We start from the raw sequence: 25,694 nt of genomic DNA on the forward strand, positions 1-25,694 counted from the left end.
GTACATAACAGGAAATCAGATACTGAGTGCTGGTGTTATGAACGCGTTCTCATTGCTAACTCAGACAAAATCCTCACTCCCCATCACGTCTGATCCCCCGAGGTTCTGCAGAGCCCTCTCCAAATGTGCTGCTCGCGCTGCTACCACGTTTCATGGTTTCATAAGCAGCGCTGGCCAGGAAAGGATGACTGTGCCATTATTCATCCTCCTCCTGCTCTCCCTGGGACTTTGGGCAGCTTCCTGTGGTGTTCTGTTTTGGCAAGAAGTTTCACAAATGACACGTAGATACATTTTCACAGGATATCATTATTATTATAAAATAGGCAATTGAATGTCAAACTCAGATGTATGGAGGCTTTTTTTTTTTTTTTTTTTTTTTAACTTAATGGTCCAGGTCAACAAAGACAAGAGCTGGCTGACAGCACACAAGGAAGTTTCTTAAACATCACATGGCGCTGACACAGTGGCACAAATAAGTTTGAGTGTCACAGCGTTGCTTTTCATGTCACTTAAACCTCCCATTCACTTGCGCTGGCATTTTGCATCTGCCAAAAATAAGAGAGTTAATTCTGTATTCCCAACATGCAGCATGTATTAGTCATCCCAAGCTTTGTTTTCGTAACTTCAGTTTTATTTCCATTGACTAATTCCAATGTTTGACATCACTCGCAGTCTCTGGTCCAAAATTTAATGCAGTATTCCTGCACTGTGTAAAGTAGTGGAATTAGAACTTAGAGCAATTCAGGGCATATTTATATCCTAAGTCTCATCCACAGCAACTCTCACTAATCACCCTAAGAACATTCAAAAGCACACGGTCACACCTGAAGGCAAAAGTACTGAAAATCTTAACCAGAAGAATGTATCTTGGTTTAATGTGATTCATCACTAAGCTGATTTGTGCCAGCAAACTACTTCTGCACATGAAGTCCTCAGTGATACCCTGAACACGTGTCCAGGCATAAATACTCTCTTTACTCTTGCAGAGCAAGGACCTAAACCCAAAAACGTTGCGAGCAAGACCATTACTATCACACAGAACTTGGTTTTGTGGCTCCCATTACGTTTGCGTGGAGCCACCTGTTACCCTCAGCCCTCGTTAACTCTTTTGCAGCGGGAATCATCTCCCTGCCTCCTGTCCTGATGCCTACAGGACAGCGTTGAACACGGGGGCTGTGGTGACCCCTGGATGCTGCACAGACACTGCGGTGAAGCCTTACAGTGCTGCGTACAGCCTGGAGAGCTGGGCAGCACTCAGGCAGACCCCCAAAACCTCACCGCGCTTTTTCCACCACCCACACGAGGCTTTTCCTGGGGAACCCCGGGCAGAAGCAGCCCCCCGAGCCCCAGCACCCCTCCGCCGGCCGTGCCCCTCTCCCCGCAGCAGCCTCGGGCGGGCACCGAGCCCCGAGCAGCCTCCCCTGGCGGCCTCCCTTCGCCGGTCCCAGGCATGCGCGGGGCCTCCCCCGGCCCTCCCGGTGCCTTCCATTGGCCCCGAGCTCGGGGCGAGGCCGGGAGGAGGAGGAGGAGGCGGCGGCGGGGAGCCCTCGCCCTCCCCTGCCCTCCCTCCCCGTCCCCTCCCCGTCCCCTCCTCTCCCTCCCGGCCAAGTGCGAGCCCCCCCTAGCCCTCCGAGCCGCGTCCCCCCGGGGCAGAGCAGCACCGGGCCGGGCAGAGCCGAGCCGGGCAGGGGGTCCCCGGCCAGGAGAGCGCCCCGTGAGGAGGGGGCTCCCCGCCGCCTATGAGGGCTCCGCGGGGCCGGGCGAGCCATGGACGGCGGCGGCGTTGGCGTGGTGGTGCCGCCCGCCCTAGAGAAGAACGCGGCGGAGCTGACGGTGATGGACGTGTACGACATCGCCTCGGCCGTGGGGCAGGAGTTTGAGCGGGTGATCGACCAGCACGGCTGCGAGGCCATCGCCCGCCTCATGCCCAAGGTGGTGAGGGTGCTGGAGATCCTCGAGGTGCTGGTGAGCCGCAACCACATCAACCCCGAGCTGGAGGAGCTGCGCCTGGAGCTCGACCGGCTCCGCTTGGAGAGGATGGATCGCATCGAGAAGGAGAGGAAGCACCAGAAGGTGCGGGGGGATACGGGGGAATACGGGGGGATACGGGCCCCGACGGCCTCGGGAAGAGCCAGGAGGAGGCTGGGAGAGCCCCATGGGGATGCTGCTGCACCACCGCCGGGGGTTTGGGTGTGTGGTTGTCATCGGGGTGTTTTAATTCCCTCCTGGAAGTTCCCTGCCTCCTTCCCGTCCCCCAGCCCTTCCCCAGTCGCCGCCTTTCCTTCCCAGTGCGTTTCCCTCCAACTCCTCCTCTCTCCTGACTGCGCTGCTTCCTGCTAGGCCAGGAGAAGTCAGTGCCTGCGATACCCTTGTGTCTCTGGAGCTCCTCCGGTCTTCCTGGCACGCTCATCAGGTAGGCAAGGCATAGGAGAGAGACAGAGGACCGAGGATTTCAGGTCAGTGTTTGAGCTGAAGAGTAGGGAGGAGCGTTCCCCCAGGCTCCTGCTCCATCCTCTGACAGCACGAGGTCCCTCGGCTTGACCCAGGGTTGGTGCAGCATCCCCGACCCCATGAAAGCCCAACGTGGATGGAGATAATTTCCTGTATCCTGTTACCCTCATGCAGCAGGACAGCATGAGCTGTGCCACTTGGTGCAATGGAAGTGCCAGATCTAGTTTTCACACCAGGCAGATAACTGATCGAAATAAATGGTTCTTCTAGCAAGGGACTGCTAAATCATCGCTGCTGCCTCGATCCATCCCTGCTTGCTCAGACAGGTCCAGATTAAAGAGGAAATGGGGAATTTCTGGAAGTGAGACCCCCAGCTCCAAGTGTTAGTTTGAATTTATTTGAGGAAGTTTTAGGTCTGTTTAAAAGGATCAGCTGGGGGACTTGTGCTTAGCATATGAAAAATCCAGGGCAATTCTTGCAATGTTTTGCAGAAGGAGTCTTAGGACAGGGTCCTGAAAAGGATGGTAGAAGATATTTAGTGTATAAAGCCCTGGTAAGTCTCCAGAAAATGAAGGCTACTGGCCCAGAGAATGGATGCAATTACAGCACATCCCAAACCCATGCCTTTGCCTTCTAACAGATCATGGAAGCAAGCGGGTGGGCTGTTGTGCTGGTCCTGTGCTGTGTCTGCAGTCAGATCTCTGCTGTTTCCCTGAGACCACTGTACTGTCAGCCAGCAGGAATTCTTTATTTCTAGATACTAAAAAAATTCTGCCTGGTGAAATGGACACTGACCTGAGCCTGGTAGCAGCACCCAGTATCACTGGAAAAGCTGACAGTCTGCATAGATGCCTCTGAAGTCCACGCCTGTGTTAAGAAGTTTCCTAAACATGTCAGCCACGTATGGCTGTGCTTGCCAGGTGCCACCCAGCCCCTGCCAGCTAACCACCAGTACTCTGCTGGTTTCTCCAGTAGTCACAGAGTGGCTCACGGAGCGTTCAGACAATCCATGTGAAACTTGTGTGGAAACATTCAGTGGGGAAAATAAAATATACGATGCATTTTTTTAAATTAAGTCGATTTCCAGCACGCTGCATTGCTGCAGTCCAGTAGTGTCACATCCTGCTGTCTTCCAGTGCGAGCGTTTCAAGGCGAACTCTCACAGGACAGATACTGGTAAACACAAAAGGCCAGAGACTGGGACATACTTGTGAACAAGAAGCATCCAAAAGCCAATCCAGACAGCTTTTAGCATCCTTGGCAAGCAGCAATTGATGGGGTTTTAGCCCTGAGAGCACTCAGCCTTCAGGTGGGAATCCTTCTTGCCTGGCTGAGAGTGGCTGGAGTGTCCCGAGCTGGCTGGCACCTACAGACCCGCAGGTCTCCTGCCTGCTCTGTCAGACACCTCTGCCAGCGAGGATTCAGGAGTTTACTTCTGCTCCAGTTCCTCGGGCTCTTCAGTAGCAATAAATAAGAACGTTTGCCAGGTTAAACCTTGGTGTAGCTGTGTGTTTACAGGGTAGCACCCTGTACACTAGGTAAGTTTAGATAGTCTGGGGTTTTGCGTGTTCTATTTTTTATCAGTATGCTTATAGCTGGTGAATGTGCTGTTTCATTTCCTAAACTAGGTCAGCACGTTGTTCTGGCTACAGAGTTAAAACATGCAGCATCACTGTAAATCGTCTAGGTATTACTGGGCAGTAAACAGTTTCATTACAGATTTGTATTTCTCAAGATAAAAAGAGTTTCAGGTAAAAATAGCTGTGATTCATGAAATTTTCTTAATCGAGTCTGCATAGTTTACAACGCTCTATATGTTGTTTATAATCTGTCATAGTGTTTTCTGCAAAGCTCGTAGCACACTAACAGAGGTTATAAAATGACAGTGATGCAATAATAAATGCTGGAATAAAATAGCATTTTATTTGGACCCGGAAATCAATAGGAACGTGATTTCCCAGTGTCAAGAGCATGCATTCAAAGCAGAGAGCTATCCTTTAATCTCTCAGCTGAGCTTATTTTAGCCTAGAGCTGTGCTTGGCGGGGTTGTTGTCTGAGTGTTTTGTTGTTAGGTAGGAGAGGGGCCTGCTGGATGAATGCAAAAGTCAGCAAGTGACTCAGCCTGGCTGCAGTGATTTGCAGGCAGCTTTTTCTGTTTGAAGCACATACATGAAAACAGAGTAGAGAATGGCCCCACTACAGAAATATGGTTTATGGCAAAGACGTTTGGAACAAATGAAACTCTAATACAACCGTTTTTCCTTGAGCACTTATACTTTTTGTCCTAATTTGACCTTTACTGGGATTGGTGACAGCTGCTGTTGACATGTGGTGTCCTGACAAATGGGAGCTGGTGTTTTGACCGTTCTCACTGCCGCTAACATAGATGTCCCTCAAGAATTCCATACAGAACAATTTCTGTAAGAAGCAGCACAGTTTTGTCTTGTGTTTACCATTCAGACTAGGAGCTCTGAGTCTGCGGCACAGTCTCAGGCACTCCATGTTTTACACTTGTTTTGTAACAGAAATTCAGATGCTGCTCCTTCCAAATGAGCACGCCTAACGCTGCCTCCCCTTGTCTGTGCTGTGTTGTTTCTGGGGCATTTATAACAGCCTTCGTGGTTGCTTTTAGCGATGCAAGAGGTAATTCTTGCTCGAGTTTAGCTGTATTGCAAGCCGCTTAATCTTCTCACAGAAAAATGGGGAGTAAGTAGCCACTCTTTGGGTAACTCACACATCAAAAACGTTTGCATCAGGAATTGATTCCTTGTGTGTTTACATTCAGCGTTTAGCATATGGAGACTGGTACTCATTTTTTTGATGCTGGCATCACAAAAGTAAATATTTTCCAAGAAATTCAAAGTAGTTTCCTGTAATTGCTTTCCGTAAGAATCGAAGTAGGATTGTTACTGGTTTGATCTGTGAATAGTCCAGTCCAAGACTCTTAACGTGTTTAAATCTACCCTTTAGGAATTAGAACTGGTGGAGGATGTCTGGCGAGGGGAAGCACAGGACCTTCTTACCCAAATTGCACAGCTGCAGGAGGAGAATAAACAACTGATGACAAACTTGTCTCACAAAGACATTAATTTCACGGAAGAGGAATTTCAGAAGCATGAAGGCAAGTTTGGTATTTCAAATTCAGTACTTGCTTTTGTTATGAAAAGCAATACATTATCAAAATACTTTGGATATTCTGGATTTCTTTTTTCTATAGACTAATGCAGGTGTTTGTTTTTTTTTCTGAAGTGACAATTTCTGAACACGTGATTACACTGGAGGCATAAGAGGTGGGGGCCGGATGGAAAGAGAAGCCTGAACAGCTTTCTGTCTGGCTGAGAAGCATCTCTGAAAGTAGTCTAGCATCATTGTTTGGTCTACTGTTGTGTTTTGTTTTTTTTTCTTTTTAGCTAGCATTTTGCAAAAACATTCTTAATCCCTCCTTACGTTTTCTAACACAAAAAATAATCCATTCAGCAATTTCACACCATTATGCACAAAAATAAGTGTAACTGTCAGTCTACACAGGATAATTGTTTGTAAAGCAACTAATCAAGATTTGTCTGAATTACATCAATCCACCATGCAGCGATATGCTATAAAAATACGTTGAGAGACTGATTTTACTTGGTTTACTACCTTTTAGGATTCCCTCACCTGTTCAAGACACTTGCAATCAGTTTAGAGTAGGTGAAGAGATTTAGAAAGTAGGAAGTGGGTGAATCGCGAAGAGCTGAAATAACTGATTAATTCATGAGCACCTTTCTGGAGGCAGAATGAATTTCAAGACAAAAGGTTCTGACTGGCAACTGCAGGTAGATTTTGCTGCAGTGACTGAAACAGCTGCTGTCCTCAGCTCTTACCCACAGCTCAGCAAATAGCTCTTTCCAAAGAGCAGGGGGAGAGGAACAGATGTCTTTTTGCTCCACAATTCAAAGCAAAAATTATTAAAACTTTAAAGATTACCACTTTTCTAAAACAAATGCAGTTCCTTCAATTTGGTAGTCAATTAATCTCTAAGAAGTAGCTCAATGCCAGCTTACAAACTCCATGGCAAGTGTCAGAGTGGCAGTGATGTGTCACAGACCATAAAGACTGATGTGTTGTTATAAAGAACCATCTTCCCCTTTGTTTTTTCGTCTTTTTTTCCAGTGGGTATCTAGATCACTGCAGCTCATGTGCTTGCATTTAAATATAGCCATACTCTTTACATTCGGCTAGCCAAGCAAATGCCACACATGCTTTGCATGTTATTTTTACTGTGTCTACGCAAGTATAACAAAACAAACAAAACCCATTCCAGAGATCAGATTCTGGGATCGCTGATATTCATTAGCTGAACTGATCAGTTCAAGTCAAATCACCCTCACTTACAGTAACCTCAACTTGTTAGTGGGACCTGTTAAAACAAGCCCAATTGTTTTAATTTTTTAGGAATTTTTATCATTAATGAGTGGAATCAGGTTTGTCTCCAACTACTTGTTTAGATAATGTCAAAAAGCAGTTGTGCTGCTTTTTTCCCCTCTCCATCATTTGATCTGATACATGCAGGCTCTACAGAGGCAGGTTTTCAAGCTAAACGCTTTGTTGGCTAGACGAACGTTACCCAGACTCCAGTCATATCTCAGCGTGATTTGGTGGTGTGCTCATGTCTTCCTTTAGTGGCTAACTATCCTGGGATTAGCAGCTTGCTGCCTGCTCACCAGACAGTTAGTTGAAGGAGTTGTTTTTAGTACGGGTAACAGAGGCCAGTGATCTGGGTGTGCTAAGGCTTTGAGATTCAATCTTGCCAATTAATAGTCGCATTATAGTTCACAGAGCCTTGCTTTAGCATAATGAAGGTGTTCGTGAGAAAGGCAAACACAATCCCATATAAATAAGAGGAGCATATGCTCCCTGAGAGCCTGAGCCAAGCAGTCTTTGTATGAAAGGCTCCATGTGGCAGAATAACAAAATACGTAGGAGAGGTTAAAGATGAATCTGCAAGCTCCGTTAATACTGCTCCTCCCTGAGCTCAAACCGAGTGCATATTTGCTGGTGCTGACTGAACAGAATATCCTAGTGAAATGCCACAAGCAGACTTGACCCGTGTGTCAAACAGGACAAGCAGGCTGCTGCGTCTCTGCTGCGAGAGGAGCTGCCTTCTCAGGCTGGTGATGGTAATACGGACTGGCAGCAGGGTGCCCACAGTCATGTAAACCTCTTGTGCTCAGCTGCTGCGCAGCCTGCCGTTCCCTTTCCAAAGTGAAGGCAAATTTCTGTTCTGAATGTTTAAGAGGTGCCACAGACCCTGACCACGCTTTGGCTTCTTGCAACAGATGTTGTATAAACTCAACAGTAAACACGTCTCCAAGCATGAACATAAAGGATGGTTTTCCTTCCTTTCCTTCCTTTCCTTCCTTTCCTTCCTTTCTCTTGCTCCTTAGAACAATGTTGTGATCGCAGCCATTCACAGGAAGCTCTGAATTCATAGGATGTGCCTGTAGAAGCCAGCTGGGTGTGCCCTTTAAGATGTTGCAGATATCATAGTTTGAGTCATTTAGAGATAATTACGTTACATTTAGGGCACTTGGTGATTTCCCTCTCCTCTTCCCTAGTGCCTGAGAAATGGAAGATGTGAGTGGCTGATTCAAAACACTTCCCACCTTTTCTTTCCTCTCCTCCTGAAATAAAGAGGATAATGTAGTGATCCGTGCACACAATTGAGTCTTTGATGCTCACCAAATGTTACAGAGAAAAATGAGTACAGTGGGAGGAAAAGCAGTCAGCACCGAAATGGTACTTTATCCTTTAAATAGCACCTGCTATCTAGAAATCTCAAAGCTTTGCACAAATACTAATGAATATAGCTGCACTCACTATTCTTAGCTCCTACTGGGGTAGAACTGCTGGTCAGTCTCACTGCAGTTCCTCTGTACCTCAGGGCAAAGTTTTGGAGTGTTTTTTTGTTTGTTTGTTTGTTTTGTTTTGTTTTGTTTTAAGATACAGCCGATGTTTTAGGCCCCAGCCCTGAGAGTGGCTGGGGAAGGGTGGATCCAGAAACCTGTAGCAGGGTTTTGCAGATACAGCGGGGTTCAGGAACTGCAGGTAAACAAGAACAAGTTGTGGGGAGGTTCCAGTGGTCTGTTGTGCTGGCTGGTGCAAGGGTCCTCGTCTGGCTCTTTGGTTGTTGGTTGGTTGTGTTTGTTTTTTCTTTCTTCTACACAGCTCCCTTCAGTTGTTATCAAAGTTCTCCTGTCTTCCTATGTCCCTGCAAGTCAGGAAACTAAGTCAGAGGTTTAGGGATCAGAAAGGTGTCAGGGCTGGGTACAGGCTTCTAGCCCTCCAGCCCTGTGTCGTGATAGGAGTGTGGATCTTTTAGGAGAGCAAGCAGCAGCATGTGTCAGTGTCTACTTGTCCTCCTAAGTGGGTATGAGCCCTTACTGCAGTGAAGAATGAAAAGTATCCTGCAAAACACTAGAACCTGCAACACAAAGAGGACCAGGCTCCCGAAATAGAGCAGACTTATCATAGAACTTAAAAAGATAAGAATGTAATACGAGAACATGAACACCACGTCGTCACTCAGCTGATTTCTGGGCTTTGATGGGAACACGTCCTCTGAACTAGCTTCCCAGCCAGTCTTGATCCCCAGTCCTTTTCCCAGCAGAGCAGTTACCTGGTCTTTGCTCCGGGAGATTCCAAGTGCTTTTTTAATGAGGGACTGGAGCTGTTGTTCTTGTTTGCAGTGACACGCTTTGTACACCCACACTGGAACCCCCAGCTACTGCAGAAGTGCACACCCACCAGAGTTCCTGCTCCCTTTGTCCCTCTCAGGTCTGTCTTGCTCCGTTGTATTATCTACCAGTTCAAATGTAGCTGTAAGCTACTGTTCCTAAACTCTGTAAGCTGGAGTCCCTAAAGGCATGCAACATACCCATCTTATGGGAGCAATTTTGGATTTCTCTGATGAAGGAAGAACATAACCAGGAGTCAGAGCTGATGTCAGAAGGTAGAGACTTGAGCAGCTGGCTCCACTGGATGTGCATGCACTGGGTTTCATGTGGGAACTGCATTAATACAGAAGGAAGTAGCTTTCCAGCCATCCCAGGGAGCTGAGTCAATTATCACTACTTGCTTTCATGGGTGGAGGAAGCTGAGGACCCAGGTAACGAAGTGCTTTGCCAGAGGTAACAGAACAAGCAGCCACACAGTGCCCTGGTTGCTGCCTCTAATCTACAAGCCATCAAAAGGGACGTTGTGCAAGGTGATTTTACGTGACAGTTCAGGATCATCAGACTGCACATCTCTGTACAATGACAAGAAAAAGTTAGTGCAATAGATTTATCATCCTAACAAGGTAAATCTTCTGCTTTGTTTGCTCTGAAGAGCCCATTGCTGTAGTCCAGGAGTTCTTGATCATCTCTGTAATGGCAGATTATGGAATAACACTTTCTACTTTGTGATTTATGGCATATCTTAATGATTCACTGGTCAGACTTCAGGTTAAGCTAATCCCTTAGTCATCTTCAAACAGGATCAATGGTGGAATCTTGGCAGTGTTCCAAATATCTTTCCAAAGTGAAAGGCCCTATGGTACTTTTCTCTGTAGTACAATTATCCTGAAGGTGAATTATCATACAATAGGATGGGGAACGGGTTGCAAGACAAAATTTAAGGTCTTAGCCACCTGTTTCTATAGCTTATCACCCAAATAAATCAGCTCCACGGGGCATAAAGTGAACATTGATGTAAAGCCACAGAGGCAGCACATACAGCAGTATCACTTCACTGTTGTAAATGTTTCTGAGGAGTGTTGGTTCCTTTTGCAAGGAGTTTCTGTGCAGTGGCTTTGTAGAGTGGACTTTGTCATCTGTGTTCCCTGCTGCCCTCAAAGTAACCTTCAAAGCATCTCCCAGCAGCTTCTCTTTAATTCTACCAGCAGGCACCTTCCAGAGTCTTTATCCAAATACTTCTAACTGTTATTGTTCTCAGTCTGAGCAGCTCCTGCTTGTCCTCAGTTTGTTTTCTGTGTTCCTTTTTTAACCAGGAATGTCGGAGAGAGAGCGGCAAGTCATGAAGAAGCTGAAGGAAGTCGTAGATAAACAGAGGGATGAAATCAGGGCAAAGGACCGGGAACTCGGACTTAAAAATGAGGATGTAGAGGCTGTAAGTGGCTCTTGCTCTTCCTACTTCCCTTCTTTCTCACCCATGCTTCTGTAGCTTTCTTTCAAATTTAAGTTGAAGTGGAATTTTTAAGCAATGTCAGATTATCAGTCCAGAAATTGATGCGTCCAGCACAACTGTGGAATGCCCCAAATGATGAGGCAGGTGGTGCAGGCATACGCCCTCTGCTGCGTTTGGAGGGACCAGGCACACTTGGAACGTGACTGGAAACCAGTGTAACAAGGAAGGAAGGAGGAGGAAGGACAGGTTGTTGTTTTGTTTGTTTCCTTGAAGACCTGACACCTCCCTCCTTTCATGGGAACAGGACAGGTAACCTGCTGTGGCTTCATGAATCTCTGCTTTGGCAGTGCAGCCTTCCTCAGCAGTCCCATTCCTCAACCCACCCCTGCTTTGGGTGAGCAGGTACTATGTATTTTTTATGTACTCTCCACAGAGTTTGGCAGCAGGGACTCCACTCATGCACTCGCACGCCGTGGATGCAATGCGGATTACCTCTGTGCACACTGAAGGGGAAGGAAGGAGGGAGGAAGGGGCCTGAGCCCAGCCCAGGTCACTTAACATTTACCAGCAGCGACCAGAAGGTCTCTGAGGGGATGGGGAGTGCACAAAAGATTTAAGATAAAAGAGTTTATTTAGTCTTAAGTGAGTCACAGACTCCATCGTGACCTTGGCAGTCACTTGATGTCATGGTTCTGTCTGTGTTATGACCTCCTTACATGTATTTTGCTTCCTATCTTCACCTACAGGCTCAAAGGAAAGTGCTTATAAATTGAATAGTAAGGATTTCTCTGCCTTGTCTTTCTCTTTTCTACTCTGGGGTTAAGATGTGATTCAGAATCCTCTAATCCACCCTGTCCCTGAATTTTGCTTTTTTGAAACATTACACTGGAAGTGATAGATTTGGTTTTAGCTGGAGAATTCCCTGTGCTTTGAGAAAAGTACTTCTTTTTTTTTTACTCTGGAAACAAATTAAAGAAGTTTTGGTGCCTGCAACGGTATTAGATGATTAGATATTAATAAGGGAGTGAGGAGGATTTTCCAGATCAAATTTAACAGGAACTCTGTAGATGTTCTTTAACGTAATATTTGGGACTTGGCCATTATGGCTGATAGCTGAATGGATACTGAACTTCTACTGACCTTCTACATTTGCAGCTTCAGCAGCAACAGAACAGGTTAATGAAAATTAACCACGATCTGCGGCACCGGATCACTGTTGTTGAGGCTCAGGGGAAGGCGCTGATCGAGCAGAAGGTGGAGTTAGAAGCATATCTGCAAACCAAGGAGCAGGAGATGGGCAGCCTACGAGCAGAGCTGGGGAAACTGAGGGAAAAACTGCAGGGTGAGGACAGCCAAAACGGGGAGGAAATAAAGGTAAGAGGCACTACAAATCACTTCTTAAAACAGCCTTTTACAGAGCCTTAGTCTTCATAACACCTCTTCTTTGGCTAAATGTGATCAACATGCATCAGAAGCAGTGGTGGTTGAACATGAAAATCTGCAAGCCCCAACAGGTCCTGAAGGTGCACAGCACTATGACAGTGGTGGCGTGAGAACCACAGTAGAAAAGAAATTGTGTCGGAAGGGGTCCCAGAGGCAATGCAGAACTCTGCAGGCAGACAGTGCCTGAGGACAGAACGCTCACATGCAGTGGAATATGCCGGCTTTGCCTGAAATCTGTTTCATAATCTTAAAATGTTACCTGTCCTCTTCAGGCCTCTGGACATAACGTAAAGAATGAAGAACAAAAGGTGGAGGGAGGGCTGGCTGCTGTCACACTGCTAAAGCTCTCCCTGGCTGTGTGTGCAGGCAAGCCTAGGTTGTGCCAGTGACTTGACTAAGAACAGCATCTCCAAGAGTCTTTACAAACACTCTTTACAAAAGTCTCTGCTGAGTCTCTACAAACACCAGATCTGTCTCACATCTCGGTCTGCAGTGGGACAAACAGGCCTGAATGTTAGTCCAGCTTCTGGCATTCAGTCATTTCAGGGAGATGAATCTTGTGATACTCGTGATGGTCATTATGGGTCTGTAACTGCTGAGGAGCCCTGCGGTTAGAATGGTTCCTGTCTAAACCATGCACGAGACGCAGCCATTGCCACGTCCAGAACAAAGCTGTGCTGTGGGTTTGTAAATTCGTAGCTGTGGCTTTGCATAGGGAGAAGAATGTCATTTTCCCCCTTCCCTTGAATATTTTGAGCAACTCAATTTAAACATCCTTCTGCAACTGCAGTACAACTGCTTGTTGCATGTCTTGTGGGTGATTTTTTTATTTGTATCTTCTGGGTTTTATTTGCAGTGGCTTTACAAATTAATAGCGTATAAGCCTTTGGGGTAGAAACAAAACACAGTGCAGTCACAGTTCCATGATATGCTCTGTTATGACCGAACAAATAACAGCATTTCACTGCAACCCCTCAGTATGTGTCCAGAGATTTGAAAATACAAGTTTTGCAGAGACTTGCCGTGCTTTCTGTTCTTACTGACCATGCTTCTATCCATTGCCTCACTGTGATTGTTCACAACTGAATAAGAATTTTCTTAATCCAAGAAGTGACAGGAAAGCTGGGGTCTTGTGCTTCAAAAATGAGTGAGAGCACACTTGACTCTTGCACTACTTATGGCATTTTGATCTAATTATCGGGACAGAGTTGCTCTATTGCTGCAGAATCAACATATAAATATTTGAAGGCATGTTTTAGAGGAAATAACTTTGGCCATATTCCTGCTTTTGCTTCCCACTAGAATTTGTGCAGTGAAGCGTTACTAGCACAAATGTTCATGAAAAGCAAATGTTGCATACTCAAATACTTGCTGGAACAGGCAAAATGAAAATCTGCAAATTGGCTTGGTGCTGAGATCAGAGTAGTAAAAATGCAAATCCAAGGGGATGTTTCTCTACTCTGCTGTATCCCTCAGTCTTCTTCATGGTTCCTATTACTTTCCTTTGTGCATGTGACACCACTTCTGTCTTACTCAAGCAAATGTGCTGTAGGATAAGGGATATTACGAGATGAAAGAACTTCAAGGAGCACTGTGGTATAGAGCTTGTGCTGGTAAGAGCTCCAGTACCAAGCCATTGAAGAAGCACAGCAGCATTGTACGTGCCTGACGGACTGCAGCAGAGAGCAAACCATCTAATTCGCTTTTAGGAGGCAGGGCTGTACATCAGGAAGCAGAGGCAAAGGCTGATGGGGTGCCCTGGTACCCCCAGGAATGTAACAGCCACTGTTAACATGTCACTGCGGAATTGGGCAAGCAGTGTATTAATAATAAGAGGATGACTTCACTGCTGCTGATTCAGCCAGGACACCCCGCTTTGTAAACGGGGCCACCGAGCCCAGGCCCGAAGCCAGCAGGAGAGAAAGTGTCTTCAGTCTCTGGGGAGAAAGGATGCATTCTTCACCTCTCTCTAGCTCATCTGGTCCATGGCAATGGTGCCTCTTCTAATTAGAGCCGTTCCCCGCTCTCTGTGCCAGGCTGATGGTTAGACAGGAATTGCAGTGGCAGGCGTGCAGCTCAAATAGCTGTGTGCTCTGCCATGGACATCGCTTGTTGGCTTTGGGCAAGTACATTTGCATTGGCTACCAGCCCTCAGTCTTTGATGATTTGAGCAAAATCTAGCAAAAAAGAGGTTATTTGTACAAACCAGCTCAGACTCTAACCTAGGAGGGTGAAGAAGAAAAGTGTTTGTGTGTTTCACAGGTTCCTGTGAACCTCTTGTGCATCTATCTTTATTTAATACAGTCTGTGTAAAGGAATGCGTTTGGGTTAATGGGGTGAATCAAACAAATGGACAGATGAACATTGCTCTGCTGTTTTGTCTGCAGATTTCTTCCACTTTTTAGCTAGATCCTAGTGCTAATACCAATTCTGCATTTTTGAATAAAGGCATTAAGGCAATAAGAACTTAAATCTCCACTTAATATATTTACATCCAAACAAACTTTCTCTTTGTGGGAGAACTGGAAGGAACTGTCATGATTTTTGCTATGCTGTTTTTTCAGTATTTATATAAAAGGCTGATGTTTAATTTACCCTATTTGTTAAAAGTACACATTCCTTAAACAGACTTGTTTATCGAAAATTAGGCTTTACATTTTCAATAGGCTTTCTAGCGATCTGGATTCCACAGGAATTTCTCCACAAGAAAGCTCACACCTGTGTGGTGACCCACTTTGGACCCAGTCTTTAGGCTGCTAGAAACAATTGGGCTGTGTGTGTTCATCTTCCCAAAAATACAACTCTGGGAAAGGTTCCTGTGAGCACAGGGCTTTGACTGAAGGTCACTTAGGTCATCCTCATCTGCAAGGTTCCCCTGAGCACTGAGTGAAGAGCGGTAGAACAGCGCTCAGATCATCTTTCAGAGAGCTGCCATGGTATCATCAGCCCTGTGTGTGTCATCGGTCAATCTGAGCACAAGAAAGAACAAAGTGATCAGATCTCTGAGCTGTTCCTGCTGACAGTTTTTAACATGAAAAATAAAATAAAAAACTCTCATATTTTTTCTCTTAAAACTGCTGTTTCTCTTAAAAGAATATTTAATAGTGCTGAAAAGAAAGATGTTGGGGATTAGACTGATAAATATTTTAAACTCCTCAGAAATGCATTCACACGGTGAATTTAAAGCCTGTGTTTCGCTTCCTAGACAGAACCAAACAATGACGACTGCCTCTCAGAGTCGGAAAAGATGGCAATGGACTTAAAAGATCCAAATCGTCCAAGATTCACTTTGCAGGAGCTCCGGGATGTCCTTCATGAGAGGAATGAATTGAAATCTAAAGTGTTTTTACTTCAAGAGGAGCTTTTATATTACAAAAGGTAGGTTAGGTCTTCTCTCCTGTTGCATGCTATGCACAGAGGAGCTATAGGTCAGGTCTAGAAAGAATAAATGTGCTCTTAAATAGTGTCCAACAAGCTTTTATATCTGGTTTTTCAATATTGGGAAAAACTTACATCCTTCCCTAACTCCCAGATTCCCCCGATTCTTGGAAAGATTAGAAACATTTTAAAAAATTGAACTTAAAAAATGAGGGTAATTGTGGGTCTAAAATGGATATTATAGAACTTTTATTCCATGCATTCCTCTTCTACTTTTTTATTTGTTTGTAAAAATGGGAAGAAAATATTGAAAGGAGACCCTTTCTTCATAAACAGTCCACCTTCAGATTGAATTTTAGAACTGAAAGTGCTTTTGTGGCTTGGAGGACAATATTAATTACCTTTTCTTTCTTTCAAGTGAGGAAATAGAAGAAGAAACCAGAACCCCTCAACCTCCGCCCATAATTCAGTCAAAACCCTCGACTCAGCCTGAATCTGGAATCAAACGACTGTAAGTAGCATGTTTTCTAAGGATACTGCATATAGTCTGCAAATGCTGATAGCCACATCCCTAATGTATATGGGAGAGGTCCTGAATGTCTGCAAGTGTTTTCTTCAGAAAGGAACATTGGATAGGTGTCAAGAAACAAGAGTTGGCTTTGGCCAAAACTCCAGCCTACTTATAGGTGAGCTTCCAACCTCAGATTTTGCTGTGCCACCTTTTGCTTCCTACATGCAGACAGCAGTAGAGAATACAACTGTTCCATGTGCTTGTGTTTATAGGCTAGATGGGCATGTGCAAGAAGCCCACTCCAATTCTGTTTCTTTCCTAAGTATGTAATTCAGGCTAGCCAAAAGAGCATGTGTTGCTTTGTTTCATTATAGCTGTATGAGCCTGTGAGCTCTTAATGACAGACACCTGATCTTCCCAGAGGATTTTTTTTGTCTCCACTATGCAGTCATACTCCAAAGGGAGGTGCTAATAGATGTGGTGTTATCCAGAGCACCATTCAGCCTGTCCTGTGTGCCCAGAACTGAAGTCAGCACCAATCTCAGCATGCAAGGATTGTAGGAGCACTGCTCCTGTTCAAGCACAAGCCCCAGCTCTTTAATGCACAGTCCCTAAGGTGGTGGAATGTCGCAAACCACTGGCCCCTAGGTCATGCTCGGAAGATGTGTAAAGAGTGTTGTTCACAAGTAAAGCCAAGTGCAGACCTCTGGCAGTTGGGTGTGGAGAATGAGGTTTCACCATGACCTTGCTGGGCTTGTTTCCCTGTTGATCTAAGTCTTTAGATTCTGACTGTGACAGCACAAAACCTTTTGTTTGCTGTACAGCTGCCTTGCTGGAGAGAATGCCAGCTTTCTTGGCTAGAAAGTACCCCACCCTCTCCTGGTAAAGTGTTTAACAGTGTTGTCCAAAAGTGAAGTTGAAACTCCTTCCTTCTAGATTTATTCCAAATTAAGTCTCATAATCTCAAAGCAAGTCTTTGGATTTTTTCTGACACCAGAAACATAGATTTTTTTTAACTGCATAAATGATTTTGGAACAATCATTTGTTTCAGCATAAAAAGCTCTTCCATCCTGTCTTCATGTCCATAACCTCCAGATTTTGTTTAATAATAGCAGCAGCCCTGTGAGAGTAAGTTTCATGGGAAGATCTGTGCTGGTCCAAAACACCATAAAGTCAGAAGGGCACTTTTGATTATTTTCAAGAGTCCCCAGCTTCCCTCTGTGCTGCTTTGTTTGCTGAGAGCCCTTCCTCTCGTATGACTGGAAAACACACTTTGAGTTTGGACTCATTAAGTGACTGGTAATAATACTTTGTCTCACCAGATCTCTGCCCTGTAATGCTTCTTTTTCTTTTAAATTTATGTTAGTACTTTTTAAAGCTTGCCCTTTTGTGGGGGGGTGGCTGTTTTCAGTGTACCCAGTTTGTTGATTGCAGTCCCACAGTCGATTTATGAAGCTGTAAGCAGCCATTGTAAGTCAAAGCACACGCTGACTGGGTGTCAGCCTTGGCTCTGCCATCTGCATGCAGACATCACAGTGCAGGGAGCCATGGCAGGAGGAACGTGAGCGTGTCCAACTAGCTGTGGTGCTTGCTGCTTTCTTCCTCTGAGTTAATTTATCAGCGAGTACATGCTGAGCGTCAGGCCAGTTGATCAGTGCACATTTCCAGGTGCCTATCTAATCTTCCAGTTTCTCAGATTCTGGGTTAAATTTATATAATTGAAAACTCGCACAATAAAAAGTGAAAACGTGTTCTTTTGGCCCCTTCCAGAGAAGGTAAGAGTCTTCTTCTGCTGGACTGTGAAAGGGCGTATTGAGCCTGCTGTTGGGATGGAATTATGTTCTTTAGCTGCCGTCTTCAATCCCTCAATTTCTTTCTGCTCTCTCCTTACTTAGCCTTCACATTAAATAAGGGAAGATAAAACCTTCTATTTAAATAACCTGAAGGACAGTAATTGTTTACATATATGTCATGTTCTTGCAGCCTGTCTGGATGGGATTTGCCAAGTGTGGGTTTATTTTCTTTGCCCCCTCTGCTGTATGTCTCGTCAGTGTTGTGTTTGTAGATTGGTTACTCCTACAACCCAAGCAGTCCTCAAAGTGGTTAAGAAGGGGCTGGTGGCAGGGCTGTCGGCTTTAAAAAGACAGGAAATTTCAATGCTGGGAGAAACAAGGAACCCAAGTGTAGTGTCTGTCCTGTCCTGTTCTAAAACCTCCACCTGCACTCCTGGCCTGCCGCAAGCTGTCTCCAGAGCTGCTTTCTCCCTGTCACAGGCCGAACACCCTCAGCACCTCACCTACGACACCTTGGTAACAGGCTGACACACAAACTCTGTGTACCCTAATGACGTGAGGAAAGCTCGTAAGGTTGAAGTCTGCGTGCAGAGTGCTTTTATAAAAGAAAGCAGTTGGGTTTTTTTGTCCTCTGTTTCAGGCTTTTCCTCCTAACTAAACTAAAAGCTGAAGTACAAAAGTAAGAGACTGATGCTGTCATCTCAGGAGAAGTTTTATCCTTGCCTGTGTGGTGTGCCCCTTTTTCTTTGACCATGCAGTATCTCAGGGAATGAGATATGTATAGCTTGTGCCATCTAAGATGTGCTCAGATGTTTCTATGCAGCACCCACATAAAGAAAAGGAAACAGAAGTCACAGTAATCCACATTTTTTCACTGCCAGAGTTTGAAGGTTTGGGGCAAACTGGGTTCTGATCTCATCATACTGCATTTGTCTCAGCCACATCACATGTCAGAATTTTGATGAAATAATATAACCAGGAGGCTTTATTGAGGAGAAAGAGTACAAGGATTAAAAATGCTCCCTCTGTTTTGGGCAGAAAACACCCTTTTGTTTTCTCCTCACGGATATGTGCTTGTTTGTCACTGATGTAATGCCTGAAACAGCCATACGTTTTCTTCCTATTCTTGCAGCCTACAAAAGCTGATGTGTCTTTCTGATTGCTGCAGCTAACCGTGTGTGCCACAGTGTGTAAAAGTAGAAGTCCTAGCTACTGCTAATGGTAGAACAATGTTTGTTTGTTTTTGTTTGGAATCTAAGAATAGCAGTTAAGGGTGGCTGTGTTGGGGAGAGCTGCGTTTGGTCACAAGTGAAATGTCTCTCGTGATTTCAACTTAATTTTTAATTGACATTAGTCCACAGTTCAAAAAAATATTTGGCACAAGGGAGAACCTCTGAGGAGAACCCTTAGAAAAACAGAGGGTGTTCCAGGTACGGATGAAAGTGTGCTGGCAGGCTTGTGTGGGGCTGGCTGGGCGCTGAGCACCCGGCCGGCATGCTCTCAGCCTCTAAGTTGCATGAATTGTCCAATGCCTAGTGAAAGTGCTGAATCCTTACAAAGAAATGACCTTGCTGCTAGCCAGCTAGAAAGTGTTTCTGCTGGAGTAGCTGCAGGGTCTCAAACCAGTACGTAGCTGCCTGCAGTTAGCATCTTTCTGCATGTGAAACAATGCAGGCTATTCTAGAAGAGGTACCCAAGCCCTTTAACAAAGTAGCTTGCACAGGAGGTGATTTTAAGATTTCAGCTGTGGTGATTTTTAACTCGAAACTATCAACTATTAACAAATGTTCATTTGTAAAGTCTTTTAACTGTAATGCTCGTCCTGTCTAACCCTGTTTTCTGTGCAAATAGCTGGTAGTCACAGCACAGTCCTGTTCTGTATTTAACATACACCTTCATCGTTCATTTCATTATGTCCGTGCCTGTTTGTTTCTTGGGAAGAAAAATGTGCACTCTGCTCTGCATTGCTAGAGGTGGTGATACCCTGATGAAATCCAACCCAGACTGCAGGCTGCCTCACAACAGAAAAGTGGTATCTTTTAGAAATCCAAGAGCAATTTAAACTGTTTTGGTGACTACTTTTTCTAAATGAGAGTTTTTCAGTGAGAAGAGCTGTCTTAGGTGATGCAGATCCACCTCTCCCTGTAGTATGTCCTGTGTGGTAATTCAAAGTAACCCCGTGTATCATGTTTGCCTCTTTTCTTTTTAATGGAATGCTTTTTCTTTCCCTTGCTCCAGTCTTACCTCTTCTGTGTCTGTACTTTCCTGACCAGGATCTTTACAGCCATAATGCCCATGGTAGCAGCTGGATTGATTCCAGATGATCCCACATTGCAGCCAATAAGAAGACTTGTGTCCCTTGTAGGAATTTTTTTTTAAATGTTTGGTACCGTGTTTTCCTTTTGCATGACCCTCTGTTAACACACACTGCTGGTTGCATTCTCATCGGCTGCCTGTGGGATCACAGAAGCACAAAGTGCCAATCAGAATGACCAGTCAGTGCACAACTTGTCATAGTCCTCCGTGCTCATCCTCCACTATTGACATTTGATCACCTTTTGCCTTACTGTTACCATGCTAAACCAATCATTACTCCTTAGAAAACTGTTGGAATATGCATCTTTAACCAGAATCTGTTAATTTTGCTTACTAAGCCAGCCTATTCATAATTCACACGAATGCTTTTAAATAAAAATGTCATTCTAATGACTTGTTACAAACAAGTTAGATTTGCGGAATGTAATGGCTGATATCTACAGTAATTTCCAGTTTTAATTATAGGTTGTTGCTTCCATGTTTTCTTTCTCTCTATGCACTGTAGATTTTGTCTCTAATTATGTATTTTGGAATAGAGTATAAACTCAATAATCAATTCTGTCACCCTATTCTTGGCTGTCCCTGGGGGAGGTACTTGCTGATAATTGTTAAAGCAAACTCTTTTTGCATTAGAACTGCTGCTTTAGAGGTCTTTACATCTACAGCAGCAACACAGTATACACAATTCCCTTCCTCTCCACAGATACACTTTTTTGAAACATCCTCCATAAACATTTTCAAGTTCTAAGAACCATTTTCATTGTTTCAGAAGGAATAAACCCCCCTAATCCTTCTGCTTGGTGTCGAGATTTTACAAAAACATTTTTCTCTTACTTATTTCATGATAAAAAGTGAAAAATTACTGAAGGCTGACATTTGAAACTTACTGCATAAATAGAGCAGTCCTCTGCGTGGACTTCAGGGTGCTCAACCTGACCACGCAGGACTGAAGGTGCCCAGCAGAAAGCCCTAGTGACTGCACACGTCATGTGTCAGCTGGAATTGGACCTGGCCCTGAAAAGATAGAGCGTATATGTGTGAATTTGAGCTCCTGTGATGAAAGTGGTAGAAAACTATCAGACTAATTAAGTGCAAAAGACTTATTTCACTGTTAAGGCTGTAATTTGAAGCCAGGAAATGCAAAAGTTCAGGTCCTGCTAGCAACATCCGTTGCTTTGCAGTGCACTTGGGTAGCCTTTTATATCACTTTCTAGTCAAGGACAGCTTATTAATAATTACCAGTGTCCTTACCTGCACATATCATAGATGTTTTTGTGGGAAAGCTGCCGTAAGCCTCACCTGACACTCAAATTCAGCCTCCTATGTGACATCAGAGGCAGAATGCCCTGTTTTGCACGAGACTGCTGGGATGGTTGGGATTGGATACTGAGGGGAGGCTGAAGGGAGCGCAGGCAGAGGAGGAACAGTGATGACAGTGGGGTGTAGACACAGGGCCAGGTTTATGCCCTGGCAAACAGTCCATCTGCTGTAAGAGCTGCGTTTATATTTGTGTAATCTCTTACTGTAGAAGCATTTAGCAAGTCCTGTCCTGGATCAGCACCGTGTTGTGTGTGGTCCTGTGCAAGCACAACAGTGCTTCCCCCTGAAGTGCACCAGTGAAGCCCAGAGGGCATGCAGCCAACTCGAACCCTCGGCAGCTGGAACCAAAACTTTTGCATTTCTCAGCAGACTTAAACACTGCACTAACACCTCTTGTACTGAACTCGTTACGAACATTGAGTTTGCTTAATCAAGTAATCTCACTCTATACAAATGAGAATGACACTAAGCGCTTTTCTGACTATTTTTTAGCTGTGTTGTCAGCTGGCAATATGTTGTTGTATTAAATGGCTGTTGGTTCATGTACGTCATTATCTTAGAGCACCCAAGCTGTGTGACAGGAAATGACGTGCACACTTGTGTGCATTCTTTTAGAGCCTTCATCCTGCAAACTCTTGTGAGCCCATGTGCATTTGTTCAATTATTTTTGCAGGAACCTAGTGTATGTATCAAAATCTGTTCACTTGGAAAAAAATGGTGGAGGCTTATTTCTTTTATCTTATGAATTTCCCTGCTGGCACCCCTAAAAATATTATTTATTTCTGCTTCATGGTAAATTATACAGATTTAATGCTAAAGATACCACTTTACTTATGCTGAGAAACTAACGTGTTGTATTTTGTTGCTTTTGTGTTTCAAGGCTGGGGAAGGGGTGGGTTGTACACCTAAAACAATAACTGCACCTCGCAGCGTCAACAGCATTTAGAGCTTACATGAAGCTTCCGTAGCAAAGCTGCTTGAGATTGCAATGACTTCATCTCTAATAACATTTTGACATGCACTCCCATCAGGCTTCACTGCCTTAGTTTTTGCAGATGCAAATGGAGTTTTTTGCTCTGTGTTTTTTTGTGCTGTGTGTCGTGTCGGGGGTTTGAAGTGTTTTCAAGATGGTAAACAGTCTTCTTTCTTTTCCCTCCCCTCCCTTCCTCCTCCTTCCTACCCGGAAGGTTTAGTTTCTTCTCTCGTGATAAGAGACGCATGCAGGCATCCCAGAAAAATGTCCACTTCCAGGATACTTTTGGCGAATGGTCAAATTCAAATAGAGATGACACCTACACCGAACAAGGACAAGAAGCCCTGCAGCACCTGTGACTAAAACCCTGAGGTGGTCAGCTTCCTGCAGTAGATCTCGACAGTCTAGTAACAAGAAGCTTCTGTGAACAAATCTGGCAGCTCGTCATTTTTATTTGCCTTGCACACCTCTGTGGTTGTGTCTCAGCTGTACTCCTCCAAAGGGATCCCGCACTGTTCACTTGGTGACTGTTGAAAACAGAGTCCAAGCTTTGCAGTCATCGATGCCCTGGGACGTTGAAGCTTCTAGATGACTTGTTTCGTGCTGAATAACAAGTCTACGTTCTTGTTCACGCATTAACTACAGTAACACGAGCTTCTCTAAACCAAAAAAAGGACCTGTGCCATTAATAGAAGTTTGTTTGCAGTGTACAATATCTATTGGCAAAGACTCTGTTACCCTGTTTGTTAAAATTTTGGGTTGTTTGCTTTTTCATAATTTGCTAGGATTTTTTTTTTTCAAGAGGAAAACACCACAGCTGGCCACTCTCCGTGGCAGGTCTTAGCACTGCTCTGTCCTGTCAAGTTCAGCTGGCACCTGCCTTTTGCAGAGTAACCACTTGGAAATTCACCTGATACAAATCGATAAACTGGAGTAGCCTTGAGAGGGATAGTGAGTGTATACGTTTCCCTTGCTGCTTATAGTGCCTAAAGCATGAAGAAACCAATGTACGAGGTGAGCGTGCCTTGCATTTTGCCATGAGTTCTGCAGTATTAATGGAAAACAAATTGCTTACTATGAGGAATTCTAACACTTATTTTTTTTTCTTACCAGGGACTTCCCCCTAGAGTAGCACAGTTGCTGTAAAGGAGTTAGGTCCCCTTCCCACAGACAGGTTTTGATTTAAGTCACACTCCACTTTTCTGCCTAACTCAGAGTAAAAGACATCCTCAAGTAGCTGACACAAGCTATTTTAACTAACCTAGAGATGACCCCAACTCAAAACCTTTTTTCTGACTAGTCTAAACACTATTTTGGGTGGCAGAGTGGGCAAATTCTGCATATGCAGGTTGCTCTGCTGCTGTTGATTGATGTTTGGGTAACCTGCAATTACAGGGGCCTTAATTTGCCCCCAAAAGCCCCACACATGAACTGCCAGGAGGTGGGTTTTAGATCCACTTTGCAGTTAAGTAAGTGTGAGACCCTTGGGACCGCCTGAGGTTGTGCTTACAGAAACTTTAACACTAAAGCTCCGTGCAGCGTAACCGCTGCGTGTGGCACCCTGGCTCTGCACCTCACCAGGCTCTGGCCAGGTGGGAGAGCACAAACACAGCCACCGGCTGCTCCTCCTTGTGAGGGAGCTGGTGAGGAGGTCACCTGTGAACGTCGCTGCCTGCCAGGAGAGTCAGTGCTGAAGCAGAGCACTGCTGGTGAGGAGTTCCTCGAGTGACAGCAAGGCTTGTGCAGGTGCTGCTTAGTGCTGGGGGCTGCTGGTGGCAGTGCAGCATCTGCTCTGTGAAGAGCCCGGTGTTGGGTGCAGGCCAGTTGTTTTCAGTCCAGGATGATCCCCAACCGGATTCCTAAATGTGTAAGGGCAGCAAACGGTTCACTCCATGGGGAGCTGTGCCAGGGAACCATTTTGTTGCTGGGGTGGGCTGAACGCTGCTCTGCTCCCGCCTGTAACTGCTCTGTTTGAACACAGACCCTCAGCGGGTTCTAGGTAGAGAAAGTGTTTACGGTGCCTGCCAGGCATCATTGCCATTTGGGGCAGGAGGGGGAAATGTGGCCTTACACGGAAGGCATTTCCATTTGAAATAGTGACACTAGCATCTGATGCTAATATTAGGCAGAGATAATTTTGCCTGGTTACGTTTTGGTAACACATCATGAGTTTTATGCTTACAGAAGGCTGTATCCATAAAAGAGCAGCACTTCACCCTGCCGTGAGAGTCAGTTCTTACATGGGGGAAGTCTTATTGTAACGTTAAGTTGCTAACATCCTGACTTCACTTCCGCACGGGGGCGGAGGAATAAAGAGCACACTACAGTTGGATCAGGCAGTTAAATAAATTGTGAATGATTCCTCTCTCTCCCTAGCATAGTTTACAGTCATTTGACACATTTAGAAGAGATGCAGTGATCAGAAACAATGCAAGAATGCAGCAGATTCCCAGCCTGAATAAGCACATTGCTTTCAAATCAGCCAAGAGCACTGAGCTGGGATAATAGGAAACCACAGGCTGAACTGTTTCCCCCAGCATCTAAGCTCATGTATTTAAAACTCTCCAGGCCTAGTGCACGTACAGCTAGTCCCATACGCTAGAGCCCAGTGCGCTATTGTTAGGTCGAAGCTGCAGCTGATTTCAAACAATGGCACTAAGCAGTACAACCTTCCCCGTTCATCTCTGTAGCCCATTACCTCAAAAATCTAATGAGTCACTCCTGACCTGCTAGTATTAACCACCTCGCTCCTCCTTCTCACGTTAGAAGCGCTGAGTTTATACACACCAAGTGTCATCTGAGAAGGTGGCACGTAGGGATGAGTATGTAAAGAGTTGAAGATCTGTTGTGTAGTTTCTCAATATTAACTAAAATCTGCTTTTAAAAAAGGGGCCGGGATGTTGTCAGGTATGGGACATAACAATCCTGTCTCCAAAGTGCAGGATCACTGAAGTTTTTTTTTGGTTTTGTTTTGGTTGGGCAGTAAATCATTTTAACAGTTTAATAAATATTTCTGAAAAACAAGTGTTTCTGAAAGACTTGTGTCCTTTTTTTTTTTTTTTGTGGAAGTCTAATACTACCTGTTCTGGGGATGCAGTGTACAGGTTTGTCTTCTTTCCCCTGAAAAAGGCTTATAAATGGAAATACAGCCTCAAACTGGGCAAGGTTTTGGATATGGCTATTCAAAAACTGCCAAGAATGTGACTTAAAATATATTAGCACATATTTAGGAGTTGCTGATGATGGCAAAGAACACCACAGATCCTTTCCATTTCACTGAGGAACGCTGTAAGCTCCTCAGTGGAAGATGCCTGTCTGGATACGCATCCTGTACACAGATAC

General features: G+C 44.9%; 1 protein-coding gene across 2 annotated transcripts; it reads left to right on the forward strand.

The window, feature by feature from the left end:
- Window positions 1-1,544: 1,544 nt before the first annotated feature.
- RILPL1 (Rab interacting lysosomal protein like 1) lies at window positions 1,545-22,732 on the forward strand. 2 transcript variants are annotated; one of them, XM_084297357.1, is made up of 8 exons: window positions 1,545-2,073; window positions 5,422-5,572; window positions 10,481-10,599; window positions 11,773-11,991; window positions 15,266-15,438; window positions 15,857-15,949; window positions 19,098-19,173; window positions 22,567-22,732. In XM_084297357.1, exons 1-7 carry the CDS (start codon window positions 1,768-1,770, stop codon window positions 19,138-19,140), a joined length of 1,104 nt encoding a protein of 367 aa, XP_084153483.1. In that variant the 5' UTR covers window positions 1,545-1,767; the 3' UTR covers window positions 19,141-19,173; window positions 22,567-22,732. The 2 variants fall into 2 exon arrangements, with proteins under 2 accessions (XP_084153483.1, XP_084153482.1); XM_084297356.1 differs by lacking the exon at window positions 19,098-19,173 and adding an exon at window positions 20,017-20,104.
- The last annotated feature ends 2,962 nt before the right edge of the window (window positions 22,733-25,694 follow it).

This window comes from Netta rufina, assembly GCF_964035555.1.
Source record: "Netta rufina genome assembly, chromosome: 17".
NCBI lineage: Eukaryota > Metazoa > Chordata > Aves > Anseriformes > Anatidae > Netta > Netta rufina.

Bases quoted from the DNA above. Each gene is read 5' to 3' on its own strand.
- RILPL1 (XM_084297356.1), top strand. From the start codon at position 1,768: ATGGACGGCGGCGGCGTTGGCGTGGTGGTGCCGCCCGCCCTAGAGAAG. The intron at 5,573-10,480 runs GCAAGTTTGGTA...TTTTTTAACCAG, and splicing joins GGAATTTCAGAAGCATGAAG to GAATGTCGGAGAGAGAGCGG. The intron at 10,600-11,772 runs GTAAGTGGCTCT...CTACATTTGCAG, and splicing joins AAAATGAGGATGTAGAGGCT to CTTCAGCAGCAACAGAACAG.